Source organism: Leucopleurus acutus (genome assembly GCF_964270905.1).
Source record: "Leucopleurus acutus genome assembly, chromosome: 2".
NCBI lineage: Eukaryota > Metazoa > Chordata > Mammalia > Artiodactyla > Delphinidae > Leucopleurus > Leucopleurus acutus.
Genome location: NC_139143.1, coordinates 189,297,858 through 189,313,164, shown reverse-complemented (window position 1 = coordinate 189,313,164; position 15,307 = coordinate 189,297,858). Strand labels below are relative to the sequence as shown.

General features: G+C 60.3%; 2 protein-coding genes across 5 annotated transcripts in view; one reads left to right on the top strand and one right to left on the bottom strand.

Annotated features, from left to right (window-relative positions):
- The window catches only part of KCNAB2 (potassium voltage-gated channel subfamily A regulatory beta subunit 2), a gene marked incomplete at its 5' end in the record, with an annotated part of 42,967 nt that extends 41,509 nt beyond the window's left edge, over positions 1 to 1,458 (top strand). For all 4 annotated transcript variants that reach the window (XM_082832315.1, XM_082832314.1, XM_082832317.1 and 1 more), the window contains one exon: positions 1,040 to 1,458. In XM_082832315.1, coding sequence (XP_082688441.1) covers positions 1,040 to 1,129 — 90 coding nt within the window. In that variant the 3' untranslated portion in view covers positions 1,130 to 1,458. The remainder of the gene's footprint in view (positions 1 to 1,039) is intronic.
- Positions 1,459 to 7,945: 6,487 nt separating this feature from the next.
- CHD5 (chromodomain helicase DNA binding protein 5) overlaps positions 7,946 to 15,307 on the bottom strand; it is a gene marked incomplete at both ends in the record, with an annotated part of 61,901 nt that continues 54,539 nt past the window's right edge. The window contains 9 exons of the mRNA XM_082860302.1: positions 7,946 to 8,005; positions 8,111 to 8,244; positions 8,949 to 9,063; positions 9,178 to 9,341; positions 10,486 to 10,681; positions 11,081 to 11,213; positions 12,839 to 12,947; positions 13,205 to 13,342; positions 13,920 to 14,009. Coding sequence (XP_082716428.1) covers positions 7,946 to 8,005; positions 8,111 to 8,244; positions 8,949 to 9,063; positions 9,178 to 9,341; positions 10,486 to 10,681; positions 11,081 to 11,213; positions 12,839 to 12,947; positions 13,205 to 13,342; positions 13,920 to 14,009 — 1,139 coding nt within the window. The remainder of the gene's footprint in view (positions 8,006 to 8,110; positions 8,245 to 8,948; positions 9,064 to 9,177; positions 9,342 to 10,485; positions 10,682 to 11,080; positions 11,214 to 12,838; positions 12,948 to 13,204; positions 13,343 to 13,919; positions 14,010 to 15,307) is intronic.

Here is a 15,307-nt window from a genome sequence, read left to right as displayed (position 1 = left end):
CAGGTTCCCTCTGCCCCAAACCTTCTGGAATACAGAAGCAGCATGGCCCCCATCTGCTTCAGGAGCCGCATGCAATGAGAGCAGGACAGTCTGGGGCCAGCGGGCGGCTGGAAGAATGTCCCCCTGTTACAGAACTCAGGATCAACTGCTCGTCACTCAAGAATCCGAATACTGAGACTTCCCTGGAGGTCCAGCGGTTAGGACTCTGCCCTTCCACTGCAGGGGGCACGGGCTCTATCCCTGGTTGGGGAACTAAGATCCCACAAGCTGCACGGCACGGCCAAAAAAAAGAAAAATCCAATTCTGAGAGACAAGTGTTGGGTAAAAGGAAAGGTAGCTTTATTGAGGAAGCTGGTGATCCTGGGAGAAGGTGGACTCACATCCCAAAGATCCAGTTTCCCCGTGTTGATCAGGGGGCAAGAGCTTTTAAAGGGGAGTTTCAGGGGTGCTTTATGGGCGGAGGGAGGAGGCTATGTACAGAGCAGCACAGTTAGCTCTGACGGTCATCTTGAAATTGGTCATGTGGTCATCTGAGCAGGGCCACCTGATTGTTTTAAGTACAGTTAATCTTCAACTCCAGGGTCAGTTTGTTCCCATTTCCCTGAGGCCAGTTCTTGGACTTGTGCAGGATGTAGCTTATTTCATGGCTACAGTCTGGTCATCATGCGGTTACTTTTTACACCTGGTGGGGGTTTCAGTAGCTGCAAAACAGCTCAAAGGACATGGCTCAGAATATGACCTATAGCCCTTGCGCAGGGACTAAAAGCCCTTGACTTTGTTTAATGGCTAAACCATTCTTATTTTGTCCCGTTGGACTGTTTTTCTTTGCTTTTTCATTTTCTCATTTCTCCAATTAAATTTATTCTTGGGCTAAAGTTCTTCTACAGATAAGAGGCAGGCGTAGGATGTTGTGGGGTGGAGGGGTGGAGCTGTGCTCCAGGAAGGCCCCATAGGGCCCTGCTCCGTTACACCCCACCTCACCTGCAGGCCAGGCCAGTCTTGGTGGTAGATTCTGAATAGCTCCCATCTTTGCACACAGGTCCTTCCAAAACTGTCGTCTTCCATTATCCACGAGATCGATAGCATTTTGGGCAATAAACCCTACAGCAAAAAGGACTACAGATCCTAAGACGCCCCCGGCCGTTTGCCTGGACGGTTTCCGTTTCCCTCCTAGCCTCTCTGTTAGCTCGCTTAAGCTATTTGAAGCCAAGTCAAGTGTGGTTTGCTTCAAAAACAAAACAACGCACCAAGATGTCGCCGGGAAGAGACCGCAGAAGTCGCCGCCACACACCACCCGCTGCTTCGCAGGACCGCTGTCGGGTTCGTGTCGGGGAGTCGGCATTGATTCGAAGGCACTCGTGCGGTCCCACCCAAGCCTGCCGTCTCTGCTCCTCCTCCGGGAAACCACCATGTTTTCGCCCAGCCACGGGCCGTCTCAGAGACTCAAGTCCAGGCCAGGCCAAGACCAGCTGGGGCCTAGGGGCAGGCAGAGCCGGCCTCTCCTCTGCCGAGAACCCCACCCGGCATTGGGGAAGGGAAGAGGAAGCCGGGTCTGCCTCTTCCTGTGGCCCCTCGGCGGGGCCCTGGTCAGGGCAGGCCTCCCTCTGGGGTCTCCCTCATTCCCCCTCTTGCCAAGGGCTCCAGGTACTTTCCTCGGGCCTGACCTCGGAGTCTTCCCCCAGCCCCTTTTCCCAACCACCCGCCCCAGTGTGTCTCCGAGGGGCCTTCCGAGCTGCCCCTTGACGCCCCCCCCGCCACCTTGCTGGCAGGGGCAGGGATCCAGGGAGATTCGCCCTGCGGTTTGGGACGCACAAAAAGTTGGGGGGCTCTGATTTCAAGCTCCTCGCCCCGCTGGCTTCCTCCCCGCAAACAATTGATGAGCCCCAGTGCCTGGGCTCCAGTCCAGGTCCCTCCAGGGCCCCACCTGCCCTCCCTCCCTGCCCGGCGCCCAGTCCTCCGCCCCTCTGTCCTCGCCCCAGAAGGCCCCGAGGTCACACGTGCTCAGCTGGACTGGCTGCTGACCACACACCAGGTAGCCAGCCTCTGCGGTGCCCGGGGCGTGGTGGCCTTGGGGTCTGCAGAGAGCATGGGCTGGGACCCTTTCAACGAGGGAGAGTCCCTGGGGTTTTCTGTGCTGTGTGCCTGGGGCCTGGGGGCCAGCCAGCAGCAGCCCCCGCGGTCTAGGAAAAGACCCCGGGAGCCTCTCCGTGGAGCAGTGTCCCCTGCGAGGCCGCAGACCAGGTGGGTGGGGTGGGGTGCTCAGAGCTCGTTACCGGGGCAGCAGTGCCACCCCCAGGATACCTCCACACAGCCCACGAAGACGGAGGGATGGCTGGGGTCGGTCATTCCTGTCCACGCCAGCCCCCCCCCCCCCCGCCCCCAAGCCTGGAACAGACTGGGGACAGGGAGGGAGGGCGGGACATTCACAAGTGTCAGCCACTTTGTAGCCCGGCCTGGGGCTGCAGGGATGGAGGCGGGGAGGCGGGCCAGCCGCCAGGAGGCGCAGCCCCCATAGTCCTGAGCGGCACCCAGCCTTTGCTGGCTGTCGTGGGTGGGAGTTGGGGGCCAGGCTCTGCAGACGCCCCAGCCCACCGAATACGGGCCCTCGTGCCCTTGGGCAGACATAGCCCATCCTGCTTTGCCCTTCAGAGAGGCCCCTCCCTGCCATTATTCTCAGAGGGGCTGCTGTCCAGTCCTGGCTGAGCCGAGGCCTGGGAAACTGGCTTTAAGAAAGCCACAGAAGTGGGGGGAGGGGGGCCTTCTTCCACTCCTGACCTTTGTGCTGGCCCTGGAGTCTGGAACCTTCTCCCTCTTTGTAGACCAGGCCCCTGGGGGTCGTCTTCACCAAGTCCCCTGCACACTTCAGCCTGTGGGTGTGGGGAGGGGACAAGCCTGTCCCAGCAGAATCCGCAGCCACTGCCCACCACCACACGGTGGGATGTGGCTCTGAGGACAGGACACTGCAGCGGGGCGGCTTTCGTCCCAGGCCCGTCCAGGCAGGGACCAAGTGCTCTGGGCCAGGCAGTCCCAGCAGCTGGCCGTGCTCAGGGGCCAGGTCACCGGCCGCTCATTGGCGAGATGGCTGGGCCTTTTCCACACTGCTGTCACCCTGCCCACCCACTGCTGGAAGAGGGACCAGGGCGTGCAGTCGGGGCCGAGGTCGGGACTGCCACCCTCCCACCCCATGAGCCACACCTAGGAAGGCCGAGCCCGCTGGCTGCATGTTTCCCAGACGGAGGGAGACAAGGGCCCCCAGGGTTGAGCTCTACCAAGGCCTAAGTGCCCAGCTCAAAGACCCAAGCAGCTTCCCGGCCCTGGGGCACCATCCACAGCCTGGTTCTGTATCCCCGCTGCAAGTGGGTGTGGAGGGATGCCACCCTGCTTCCTGAGGGAGGGTCCCCCGACTTCGGGGGTGCTGGAGTGGGGCCCAAGGGCGGTCAGAGCCTGGAAACAGAAGAGCTGGGACGAGGCAGGCCCTGGAGGGGCAGCCTGGGCCCCGCCTGGCACGGGTTTCAGACCAGCCAGCCGCACCCTACCTGCTTGAGGGGAAGCCTGCCAAGAGCCCCAGCTGCCAGCCAGCCTCTCACCCTCCCCTTGAAGCAGAGTTTTTGCCCCCAGGGGTCCACCTGGCAGTGCCCCACAAGGGAAGAAGGCCCAGTCTGGGTCAGGGCAGGACCAGTCTTCCTTGCTAATGACACACAGAGCCCCCAGCATTTTTCACCCTGAATCTACGGCAAATTCGAGGTCCCGAGGACGAGACGGGGGCTTGCTCTGTCTTCTGTTCTCTCCAGTCATGTAAATAATGTGCTCCTTTTCTCTCCCCGCCTTTAATGACTGTGGCTCCTCAGCTAACTGCATCCCCTACACAGGCAGAGATGCCATATGCCTCGCACTTCCAAGTGACGCTCAGTGGAGACGCAGCGCGTATTTATGGAATGACAGAATAAAACCCAAGCCCGTCAGGGTCTGCTCCCCTCCTTTGCGGAGTCCTCGGGGTCAGGGCTGGGCCAAGGGCAGTGGGAGGGAGAGGAGGTTGCCCCCTGCAGAGGCCAGCCGACGGGGGCTGAGCAGAGGTTGGGAGAAAGGGGCCCTGGGGGAGAGGCAAAGATTGGGCACTGAGACCCCCTTCGCTCCCAAGTGATTCAGGGGTGGAAGCTGGTGGGAGGCTGCTGGACCCGCCTGGGGACAGAGGTCAGGGTCCAGGGAGGCCTGGGGGCTGTCTCCGGGGGCTCAGTGTTCCTCTGAGCAGTGCTGTTTCAGGGGGCAGGTGGGAGGGGCGGGCACCACCCCTGAGCACCCCTTTTTGGGGCGCCCCCTTCCCAGCGAGCCTTTCAGCCTCACGGGGCCGTGTCTCCTCAGGTGGGAGGTGGTTTTACATGACATCCCCCTCACATCGTTCCCCAGCCACCCCCATCCTAGATCAGTGAGAAGCTAGGAACACACTCTTTGATCCAATCCTTTCCCAAAGGATTTATTAAAACACAGAAAACCAAGACATACACAGTACAAAGTAAAGGGAACCGGGTCGGTTACAGTCTTTGTCGAGCCTCCTACACATCCTCCCGAGGACCGGACAGGTGACTACACACGGGCTCAGCCTCCAGCTCCGGCTGCCTGGCTGGGACCGTCCCAACTCGCCCCAGCGCCCCGGCCCCTTCACCAGCTGGGGGCTCTACCAGGCAAGGGGCCGGCCCCTCTCAGCTGGGCCAGATGCCAGCCTGGGTGCAGGCGTCTGCTCCCTCAACCTCCCACGCACCGATGCCCGGGCAGGGGGGTGGGCCCCTCCCCTCAACCCCAGGCACAGAGGAGCCATGGGAGGCTCAGGCTCCCAGCTCAGTATCAGGGGTTCAGGACACACACACACCCAACGGGCCCTTTCTGGGTTATCGCACCTAAAAAAATACTTTGTTTAAAAAAAATCTGAAAACTAAGAAAAAAATCCCAAAACACAAGCCAATGACTTTGGGCTGATGCACCACAACTGTAAACTTCCAGAAATATAAAATGGGGCGAGAGCCAGCTTCCTCGACAGAGATAGTGGTCGGCACAGGACAGCTGCAGGTACGGAGGGGGGACCCTGGACCGTGGCCGGGCCAAGACCTCAGCCCCCCGCCTCCCAGCCAAGCTCCTTCCTGTCCCCCCACTCTGGGCACACTCCGGAGGTCCCCGAGCCTACCCTCTACACGATCCCCTCAGGCCCTCAGCATTCCTGGGACCCAACACCTGGCAGCAAGGGCTACAGGTGTCCCTGGGGCAAGACTCAGCCAGCCCCTGACCTGGCCCAGGAGTCCCCAGAGGACCCTGGGAAGGGACGCCCAACCAGCAGGAGGGCAGGTGGCTGCACGGGTCGTGGTACCAGCAGAACAGGACCATGGTCTTCACTTGCAGAAAACAAAGGAGCTTCTGAAGGCGGCTTGCAGGGAGGGCCCCCTTGCACAGGGGGTCTCAGGATGTGCTTCCGTGGTGGGCGTGTGCAAGGGGACCCCCGGACACAGTCCAGCCCAAACTCCCCTGGTCACCCAGGAGCCCAGCCAGCTACGCCTTCCGAGACTGTGGCCCCAAGATGGATCAACAGAAAGCCTACTCAGCCCTGGTCTAAATGATAAGGTGGCTGGAAACGGAAGCACGGCCTGGCACTTTCGGCTTCCGCTTGCACAGGACGACTCTCCTGCCCGCGGCAAAAACCAAACCCAGCCTGAAGATGCCAAGACCGTGGTGGCCAACGCCCCCTCCCCACCACTACGACTTTCAGCAGGAGATAACTGGATAAACCAAGAAGAAAACATTCTTAAGATCCTTTTTCCTCTCCAAAACCAGTCAGCCAGAAACCCACTCCCCAGCTGTCCGCAGCCCCCCTCCCAGGCCTCCCAGGTGCTGATCTTGGAGAGCTGAGCCCTTCCTGGACCAGGCAGTGCTGGGGCCCAGGCCATCCGTGGGCGCCTGGCTCTGGCTGGTAGAGGAAAAGGGCGGAGGCCTGGGAAGGAGCAAAAACAGAAGGGCAGAGGGAAGCTTGCTGGGGAGCAAGGGCTGGCAGGGGAAGGACCACCTGCCCTTGGAGTGAGGCAGTGGGGACAACACAGACCCCCGTCCTCTACCACGTGCCCCCTGACCTGACATTCAGGACGCATCCACTGTGTTCCCCACCAGGCCAGCCAGTCTGGCAGGCTGACTGCCTGCTTGAGAGGGCGGAGTCACAGGGCCCCGTGTCGGGGGCTCCTGGCGGTCACGCTGCCCGTGACCTGAGCCGGAACCTCTGCAGGGGGGCACGGGTCAGAGGACCACGCGTGTACACGTGGCGCTGGACAAACCATAGGGGACAGGAATGACCCCACCCTTCCGGGAGGCGGGGTCAGCAGCTGTCACATGTGTCCTGGACATCTGTGCCCCCACCCCCAATCCTCCCACCCGCAGTGCCAGGGTTGGCCAGCCTGGAGATGGCAGGGACCTTGGGGGTCCAGCCCTCTAGGGGTTCAGGGAGAGCCATTTACAGTTGAGGACATCTGGGCTCTGGGAGGGCTGGCCAGTGGCCCTGTGTCCCCAAGACATCCCCAAATCCTCGCCCCAGTCCTGGCCAGGGAACAGAACAGAATCCCCCTGGTGCCTCCACGCGCAGGCCCAGCTTTCTCTCAGACGGGATTCTGCACCCAGGGCTCCACGCCAGGAAGGCCCCTCCCTGCTCAAGGCTCGGAATTCCCTTCCAGGCTGGGCCAGAGGGAACATGAGACACAGACAGGCCCAGGCCCTGGCCCCGTCCCTCCCTTCCTCCAAACTGGGGCCATCACAGCGCACCACCAGCTGCCTGAAGGAGGGTCAGGATTCCAGTGGGGCGTTACTGGCAGGAAACAAGGCAGGAAGCTGGGGGTGCTCCAGCTGGGAAGACTGCAGAGGCCACTGGGGCCAGTCCCCTGCCTCCAAGCTTTCCCCAAGCCTTCCAAGAACACAGCGAGGGCAGTCGTGGCCCACCCCAGATGGCAAATGCCCAGATCAAGGCCTCTCCAGGGACAAAAGGAGAGGGAGGGATAAGTCCAGGCTCCAGCGTGTGGCCTGGTTTCTCCACATCTGCAGCCAGGAGATGGCACGGGGAGTGTGTGTGTACCTGGAGGTGGGGCTGACCGGCCTCCCAGGGCACAGGGCAGGACCAGGGGCTCCTGGGCCCCCTCAGCGCTGCTGTGACCCTCCCCGCTGGAACGCTAGCCACACCCCGCTAGAGGGAGGGCACGCCCCTTCCCATGGAAGCCTGAGACAAAGGCTCCGGCAGCCCCCAGGCCAACACCTGCAGGCTCTGCCCTCCCCTTCCCTCCGGGGAACAGGTGACCTGCCACTCAGGGCAGGGGCCACAGACCCTCCGCTGGTGACGACAGAGTCCAGGGCCTGTGAGACAGGCTGGGCCAGGGACAGACACCTGTCCCACGGAGACAGCACATACTTGGTGGTCTCCAGCCTCGCAGGAAGCATCCTGGCCTGACCTGGGCATCAGCCAGGTCTCTATCCTCAGGCCGGCCAGTTCCCCAGTCCTGACCCACCTGGCACCGGGGGGCCTCACGGGCAAGGGGCTGGAGCACGGTGCAGACGGGATTGGGGGATGGGGGCAGACTGAGGGCACCCAGGGCGGGCAGCTCGCCCTCCTCAGCCGGGCCGAGTCCGTGGGCGGCCTCTGGGCTCCCAGGAGCTTCCCTTCAGGTCTGGAACCCGTCGGCAGAGAGAGACATATGTGCTGCAAGTCAGACTCCTCCACACGTCACTCAACTTTTATCAAGACAAACTTGTTCAAGTCTTCAACAGGAAAGTGCAAAAGATGTACAAAGAAATGAAATCTCCTCTAGGAAGCCATCCTGGCAGAGGTGGCCGAGGGGTGCGTCCCGGGTGGCGCTTCTGGGCTCAGGCGGCCTTGTCCCCACGAGGTGGCATTTCTCCGTTTCCCCTTCTGTCCTCGGGTGGCGTGGCTCTAGAAAGGTGGCAGCTTTTCTCTCCTGCGGGGGTCGGGCAGGGGGCCCGGCAGGCGCGGCTGCAAGAGGCAGATCACGGGTCACACAGCTGGGTGCTCGGGTCCCCACGGGGGTGGCACCCAACACCCTAGACCACCCACTACGACCTGTCATGGCCAACTGACAGCAGGGGGTCCCCCAGCCCAGACCTCCCAGCCTCGGGCCACGGCCACACTGGGGAGTGGAGGCGGCGGGGCCCCCAAGGAGCAGCCTGTCCGGAACAGCCCCGCCCCCGAGCCTCCGCACCGAAGCAGAGGTTCTGATGGGACACACAGCTTAGCGGGCGCTGTCAGCGGGGCAGAGGAGGCCACAGCGGACTGGTGGTTTCTCAGGACTAAAACCCTCTCCCAGCCGGTAACACTGAGCTGCACCCACGCTGAGCCACCCTCCTGGTCCTGGGCAGGGGTTGGGGGGAGGTGACGTCCCAGGGCATCCACCACCCGGCAGGAAAGCGCAGGCAGAACAGTGGAGTCAGGGTTCCAGGCTGGGGGCACCGGCCCCTGACTCACTGCCGGGGTCACGCACGCATACCAACACACCGGCGCACAGACGCACGCGTGTACACAGAGGAGCACGCCCACGTGCACCCACCCTGCCATGTGCTGCCCCCCCAGGCTCCCGGGGAAGCGTCTGGAAGCCTAGGAAGACACACCGGCCCCAAGACGGTCCCCGAGCATGGAGGGGCGAGGGCCCCGGGCCCCAGGGCCGTGAAGAAGCACAGGGACCAGGGCCCGTACTGGCCTGGCCTGACTCGCCAAGCCAAGGAGGGACAAGGGATGGCGCAGCGCCCACGAGCGGCCTCACCTCCACTGGAAACGAGCCCGGCAGCAGAGGGAAATCTCGGGGACGGCTAGATATCTGTGGCAAAGAGAGGAAAGCTCGGCTTGCCTGGGGAGGCGGGGGGCCGGCTGGGGCCCCGCGGGCGCCCCTGCCCATGCCGCCCGGAAGCAGACGGGCACCTACCGGTCACATAGGGCCCCAGGGGCATCTGGTTGTAGTTGACAATCCCTCCCGGTCCAGGGCCCCGGAAGTTGGGCCCAAAGTTGTTGCTGTACATCTGGGAAGAGCCGAAAGCGCCCTGGAGGCAAGGACTCAGGTTTAAAGGTCCAAGTCCCGCGCCGGCCCGAGCCCCCACCCAGGGCGCCCAGGACGTGCGTGGGGGGCTGGGGCCAGGGCGCAGGCCGGCCCTGACCTGCTGAATGGTGGGGTCCCCGGCTCGGTTGGTCAGGCGGCTCAGGATGCTGCGCTCTGACATCTGGAGACGGGCAGCCACCGGGGGGATGCGGGACAGCATGGAGGGCAGGCGCGTCACATCCGCCTTCATGTCGCTCAGCAGCTCCTCCAGCTGGTTCAGGACTGGGGAGGGAAGGGGAGGCGCGGGGCGCGGCACCCAGGCGGGCACTTAGCTACCAGGCTGTGTCGCTGTTATTGCACCCGCGCAGCAGACACCAGGGGGCGCCCTTCACCCGGCCCTCCCAGCCAGCCGAGCAGCGCCCCGCCGGCTGCTGGACAAGAGCCCGGTTTCCCAACAGCTTCTCCCAGCCCGAGGGCTGCAGAGATGACAGCCAGGAACCCCGACGCAACGCTGGGCTTCCCTCTGGGCCCTCAGCCAGCCTCCTGGCTCCCGGGGAGGCCTGCAGCGCTGGCCACCGCAGGGGACAGGATCCTCGCCCAAGACAGAGCAGCCTCAGGAAACTTCTCCCAAGCAGCGGGGGGCCGCAGAGTCCAGGGACCCTCACGTGAGCTTGGCTCACCCCCTCCCCCTAACCAGCCTGGGAACTTCCTCAGGATTTGGAGCACGAGGGTCAAAGATGTGAATCCCGGGAGACCCTGAGCAACTATTTCACCTCCCCCAGCACCGACTTGAAAATGGGATGGGAAACCTCACCACTTAAAGATATTACAAGAATTAAAGAAAGAACGCATTTAAAGCATATTGTCGTAAGTCGGGAGACTGGGAATGACACATACACACGACTACATAAAAAACAGATAACTAACAAAGACCTGCTGTACAGCACAGGGAACTCTATACTCTATAATGACCTGTATGGAAAAAGGATCTAAAAGAGAGTGGACATGTGCATATGGATAACTGATTCACTTTGCTGTACACCTGAAACTAACACAACATTGTAAACCAACTACACTCCAATAAAAAAAAATTTTTTTTAATTTTAAAAAGGTCCTCTCCTCTTCCACTAAAATAAATAGATAAATAAATAAATAAACCATATTGTCAAGGCTCGATAGACGAGCTGGTACAACTTAATAGTCTTCTACGTCACCTAGCCCCGGCCGGGGCCTGCACGGCGCTGACCTTCCGAAAAAGGCTAGAAGAGCAAGGGCCTCGCTTTCCCCACAGGTAAGAGCAGAGGCTGGATGACAGCCTGTCCCCTCTGATGTCCTGTCCCCAGCCCCACGCCCCCACCTGGGGGGCAGGAGCCGCTGGGCAGGAGCCAGGTAGGTGGGCCCCCCTCCAGGGAGCGGCCTCGCTCACCCTTGTGCAGGACGGCATTGGCAGGCTTGTTCCCGGCGAGGGACTCCTTGGACAGGTGCTGGTGGCTCTCGGCAAGGCACTCCACCTCGGCCAGGCGGGCATTGAGGGCCATGGCGGGGTGGTTGGGGTCCTGGGTCATGTTGAGGTACGCGGCCCTCCGGAGTTGCTCCTCGATGACCAGCGCCTGCTCCAGCAGCTGCGGGGGTGGGGGGAGGGGAGGGACTGAGCCCTGGCCTGGCCCCCTTCCGCCAGCACCCACCCCCGCAGGCCAAGGCTCTGGCGGAAAGCAGGGAAGGAGGACACACCCCCTCACCGGCTGTCCACCCTCTGGGCCACCCCTTAGAGCCTGCCCCAAGCTGAGTTCTCTGCACCCATCACCCACGGCAGGGACACTCGCCCAGTGGGGCCGGCCCAGAGCAAGGCCCAGCACCTGTTTGTTGATGGACTAAATGACCCCCTTCCTGGACAGTCTGGCCAGCATCCGGATACACAGGGTGGGGGGCTGCTGCTTGCTCATTTCTTTGCCCCAGACCTTCCTGTAACCTGCCCTCTGGCAGCACCCCGCCCCCAGCCTCTGGCCCTGCCAAGGACTGACCTTGAACCTGCGGGCCAGGAACTTGTTCTTCATCTCCAGGTAGTTGCCCTTGTGGATCTCGGACTTGAAGGGCTCGTTGAGGATCATGTATCTCGGGTCGTTCTGGATGTCCTGCCAACGGGCATAGCCGTGCCTGGGTGGGGCACCGTTAAGGGCAAACCTGGCCATGGGGTGGGGGGCGGGAGACCAGCCTGGGGTTCGGCGCCCCGGATTTGTGCTCTCCGAAGAGTCATTAACCTTGGCTGCAAGATGAGCACGTGGGCAAGGGCGACTTGACAATCAGTGGCCACTGACAGGGGCCCCCAGGAGGCCAATCGTGGCACCGAGGCCTCATCAGATAAACTCCTTCATCCCCAAAACCCAGAGGATGGAAACATCCGAGTCCTGACCCCCAGCACCTGTGGCTGTGACCCTATTTGGAAATAGGGTATTTATTTCCAGGTGTAATCAGATTAAGAAGGGGTCATCCCGAGAGAGAGTGGGCACTAATCCAGTGACTGATGTCCTTGTAAGAGGAGGAAATTTGGACCCAGGACACCCAGGTAAGGAGGCCATGTGAGTGACAACAGAGGCAGAGACTGGAATGGTGGAGCTGTAAGCCCAGGGACGCCAAGGACTGACAGCCGCCACCAGGAGCTGGGGACAGACAAGGAAGGGGCCTCCGCCAGAGCCTTCAGAGGGAACCAATAAACACAACGCAGTTTTCTTGCCCAAAGTCCCACAGTCCGTGAGGGGCAGAGTCAGGATTCAAACCCAGGCAGGCTGGCTGCAAGCATCTTAACCTCCACGACTGGGTCCACAGGCCAGATCCGGCCCACAGCCTGTTTTTGTAAATAAAGTTTTATTGGAACACGGCCACACCTGTTGGTTAACGTACTGTGGCTACTTCTGCTACCATGGCAGACTGGAGGAGTCCTCTGCAAAGCCTGAAATAGCCACTCCCTGGCCCCTCCCAGGAAAGGTCTGCCGACCCCTGATCTACAGCTTTCCACCTCTCGTTATAATAACCAGCCCCACTCGAGGCCGTCATGAAGGCCGGCTTTGCTGGGCGGCTCCCCCGGGGAGCTGTGTGGCCCTCTCCTTATCTCTGGGAGGTCTGTACTCAATGTCGCCTTCTCTGACCTTCCCACATTACAGGCAACCCCCACCCACAAAGCTCCCTTTGCCCATCCTCCCTTTATCATGTTCCTTGAACCTCACTTTGCTAACTTATGCTGTTCGCCATCTACCCCCAGTAGGATGTGAGCTCCGGGTAGACTGAGATTTGGGGCTGTTTTGTTCATGGCTGCATCCTCCGTGCCTGACACATGACAGGTGATCAGTAAAGATGGAATTGAAGAATGAATGAATGAATGAAAGCCTTCCTGAATGGTGAAGCACCCTTCAGGTGTCATCAGTGGGAGGAGGTGAGGTCTGTATCAGGTAGGAATTAGGAGCATTGGTTGTGGAGTCAGATGGAAGGGCTGTGTGTCCCTGAGCAAGTCACTTGGCCTCTCTGAGCACCCGTTTCCTCCTCTGTGTAACGGGGATCGTAGTAGTGACCCTTTGGGAAGGCTGCTGTGAGGATGGAGTATTGAGTATAAAGGGACAAGCTCCCGTTATGGTCACGGTCACTGTCATCGTCACCAGGAAAGGGTCCCTGGCACCTGGTTAGGAGCACCAGCCCCTGACTCCTCACCCCACAAGCCCCACACGCCTCCCTGAGGTCCACAGATGAACAGACCACAGTCCTGCCCAGCCCGGCTTGGCCAAGGATACGTCACGATGCCCGCCAGCAGCCAGTAGTCATGGCGCCGGTGCCAGATGTCGTAGATTTTCCCCGAGGACACAGCAGCACGTTCCTCGTTCTGCCACAGTGTGTGTAGCTCTGGGAAGCCAGCCAAGGGAAGCAGAATGAGGTGCCCCCCAGCCCCCACAGAAGTGGGCCTAGGAAAGCCTCTGCCATCTCCCCACCCCGAGAGGGTCAGTGTTCCAGTGTTACTAGGAAAGGTTATACTGCGGACTTTTGTCAACCATTCACACGTTAGTATAATATAGCCATCTGCCCAGACTCCTGGGACCCACCATCAGGAAGCCTGCGACACAAACAGGCACAGCTCTCTGCCCACGGCCCCACCCCAGTACCTGTGAAGCCCCCGTCTGCAATGTTGAACATGAACTTGAACTTCCCGATCTTGTCCTCCCTCTTCCCCTCCTCATCTTCCTCTTTGTCACCATTTTGCTGTGTTTCAATGGGCTCCTTCTCCTCGGCTTTGGTGTCATCTGTGGGAGGACAGACCCACCTTCATCTATCCATCCCAAAGGCAGTGCCCAGGGGCCGCTTTCCCCCAAGCACTGGGGACCCAAAGGCAAGCGGGAATCACATCTCCCCACCCGCAAGGGGCTCACTGCCCAAAGGGATTTGAGACAGACAAGCCAGCAGCCCCCTCTCTCCATCCTGAGCAGGGAGGGCTGCTCCAAGCCTGAGTGTCCCTCCACCAAGTCAGGACCACCTGGGGACGGGGGGGGGATGCGGGGGACTGTGAAAATGCAGCTTATGTTGAGGGAGGGCAGTGCCGCCTTGGGGCTCTGATCTGGGGACGACTGTTCCAGAACATTCCAGCACTTAGAAGGACACAGGCTGCCAGCTGAACCCCAAATGCTCTAGGTCAAACTCTGTGATCAGCTCTCCTTCCTCCTGGCGGTGGCCGGGGCCACAGGAGGGGTCAGGAGAGAGGAGGTGGAGGGTCTGTCCCCTGAGGGGCTGGTGAGTCCAGGCTCCCACCCAGCAGCTCTGATCAGGGCCTGGGGCCAAGGGGACCAAGGGACACAGGACAGAGCACATGCAAGAGCCCCAAACCTGGCCTGAAATCACTGCCATCGCCTCTGCTGTGAGTCAAGCTCAGCTCCAACTTGTCCAGAATCTTCTCCTTCTCAGCAAGCACTTCTTCTGCAAGACAAAGCGTGTTCACAGGGTGGGTAGGGGTCCGGCAGGGCAGAGGAGACTCCGGGCTGGTGGCTTCCCAACACTGCTTCAGCCATGCACGGAATCCTCTCCATCATCTTACTCAGAAGTCCAGCAGGTGCCACCAGGGAGGGCTCTCTGGGAGGCAGGGTGGGGGCAGGACCTCACCCCACCCACCCATCCCAGCAGCACCCTCCCCCCAAACTTCTCAAGGCACAGTCTCCGAACCCTCCCTACCACAACGATAACGAGAGGACTCAAAGTCCTGGCAACACGTCAGGCCTTCGTTAACACAAAACCCCTCTCACAGACACCCAGAAACGTCAGGCAATATCTATCATATGATAAAAACACACGGGTGCGCTCACAAGAAGAAAAGGAAATTGCCAGGTGCCGTAAGTGAATGGAAACTCAAAGCTCGAGAAACATATGCTGGGGACCTGGGCAGAGGGTGACTGGACACCGGGAAGAGGCCTGGGGGGCTCCAGCTGGGTCTCAACGCCAGACAGGAAGGATGAGGCCGCAAGCCCCAGAGATGCAGAGAACCGGAATTAAACCAGTGAACCAACACCCTCCAGCTGCTGTGCTCTCTGCAAAAGAGGGAAAGTTCCATCCGCCAGCTCATGGCCAAGCTGAGGAAGCCTGGCTCCCACATGGAATCTAGGGGGCAGAAAGCCCCCAGTGAGGGGCCAAACCCAACACCAAGGCATGCAGGCTGTGGAATCTGAACTGTGCCATAAACACTGGGCCCAGACCAGCCAAGTCACTAGCGAGACCACTAGGCCCTGGGCTTCATGGAAATAGAAGGGGAGACATTTCCTGCTACCCAGGAATGACATGGGTTCTCATGGATAAAACAATCTCTGATGAAGATGCACCCAAATGAAACTCAGAAAACGATACCCACAGCCAGACAGATAAAAAAGGAAGAGAATCCATAAGAAAAGACAAATCAAAAAAAAAAGGAAGTAGAAAAAGCCAGATAAAACTTCTAGAAATGAAACACATAATCGCTAACATTTTAGACATCTCCTTGCAGATTTCTAAGACGTCCTCATGACTTCCTGGCCCTGGAGAACGAGCCTTGTACATGGTCGTCAGGACTGTGAATGTGAGGGATTCTACTCCCCCGAGGTGGTCATGCAATGAGGCACAGGTGATCTTCAAAGAGGGAGATTATCCAGGTGGGCCTGACCTCATCACACCAGCCCTTTAAAAGCAGAGTTTTCTCTGAATGGTCACAGAAAAGGATATCAGAGATCTGAAGCCTGAGGGGGACTGGT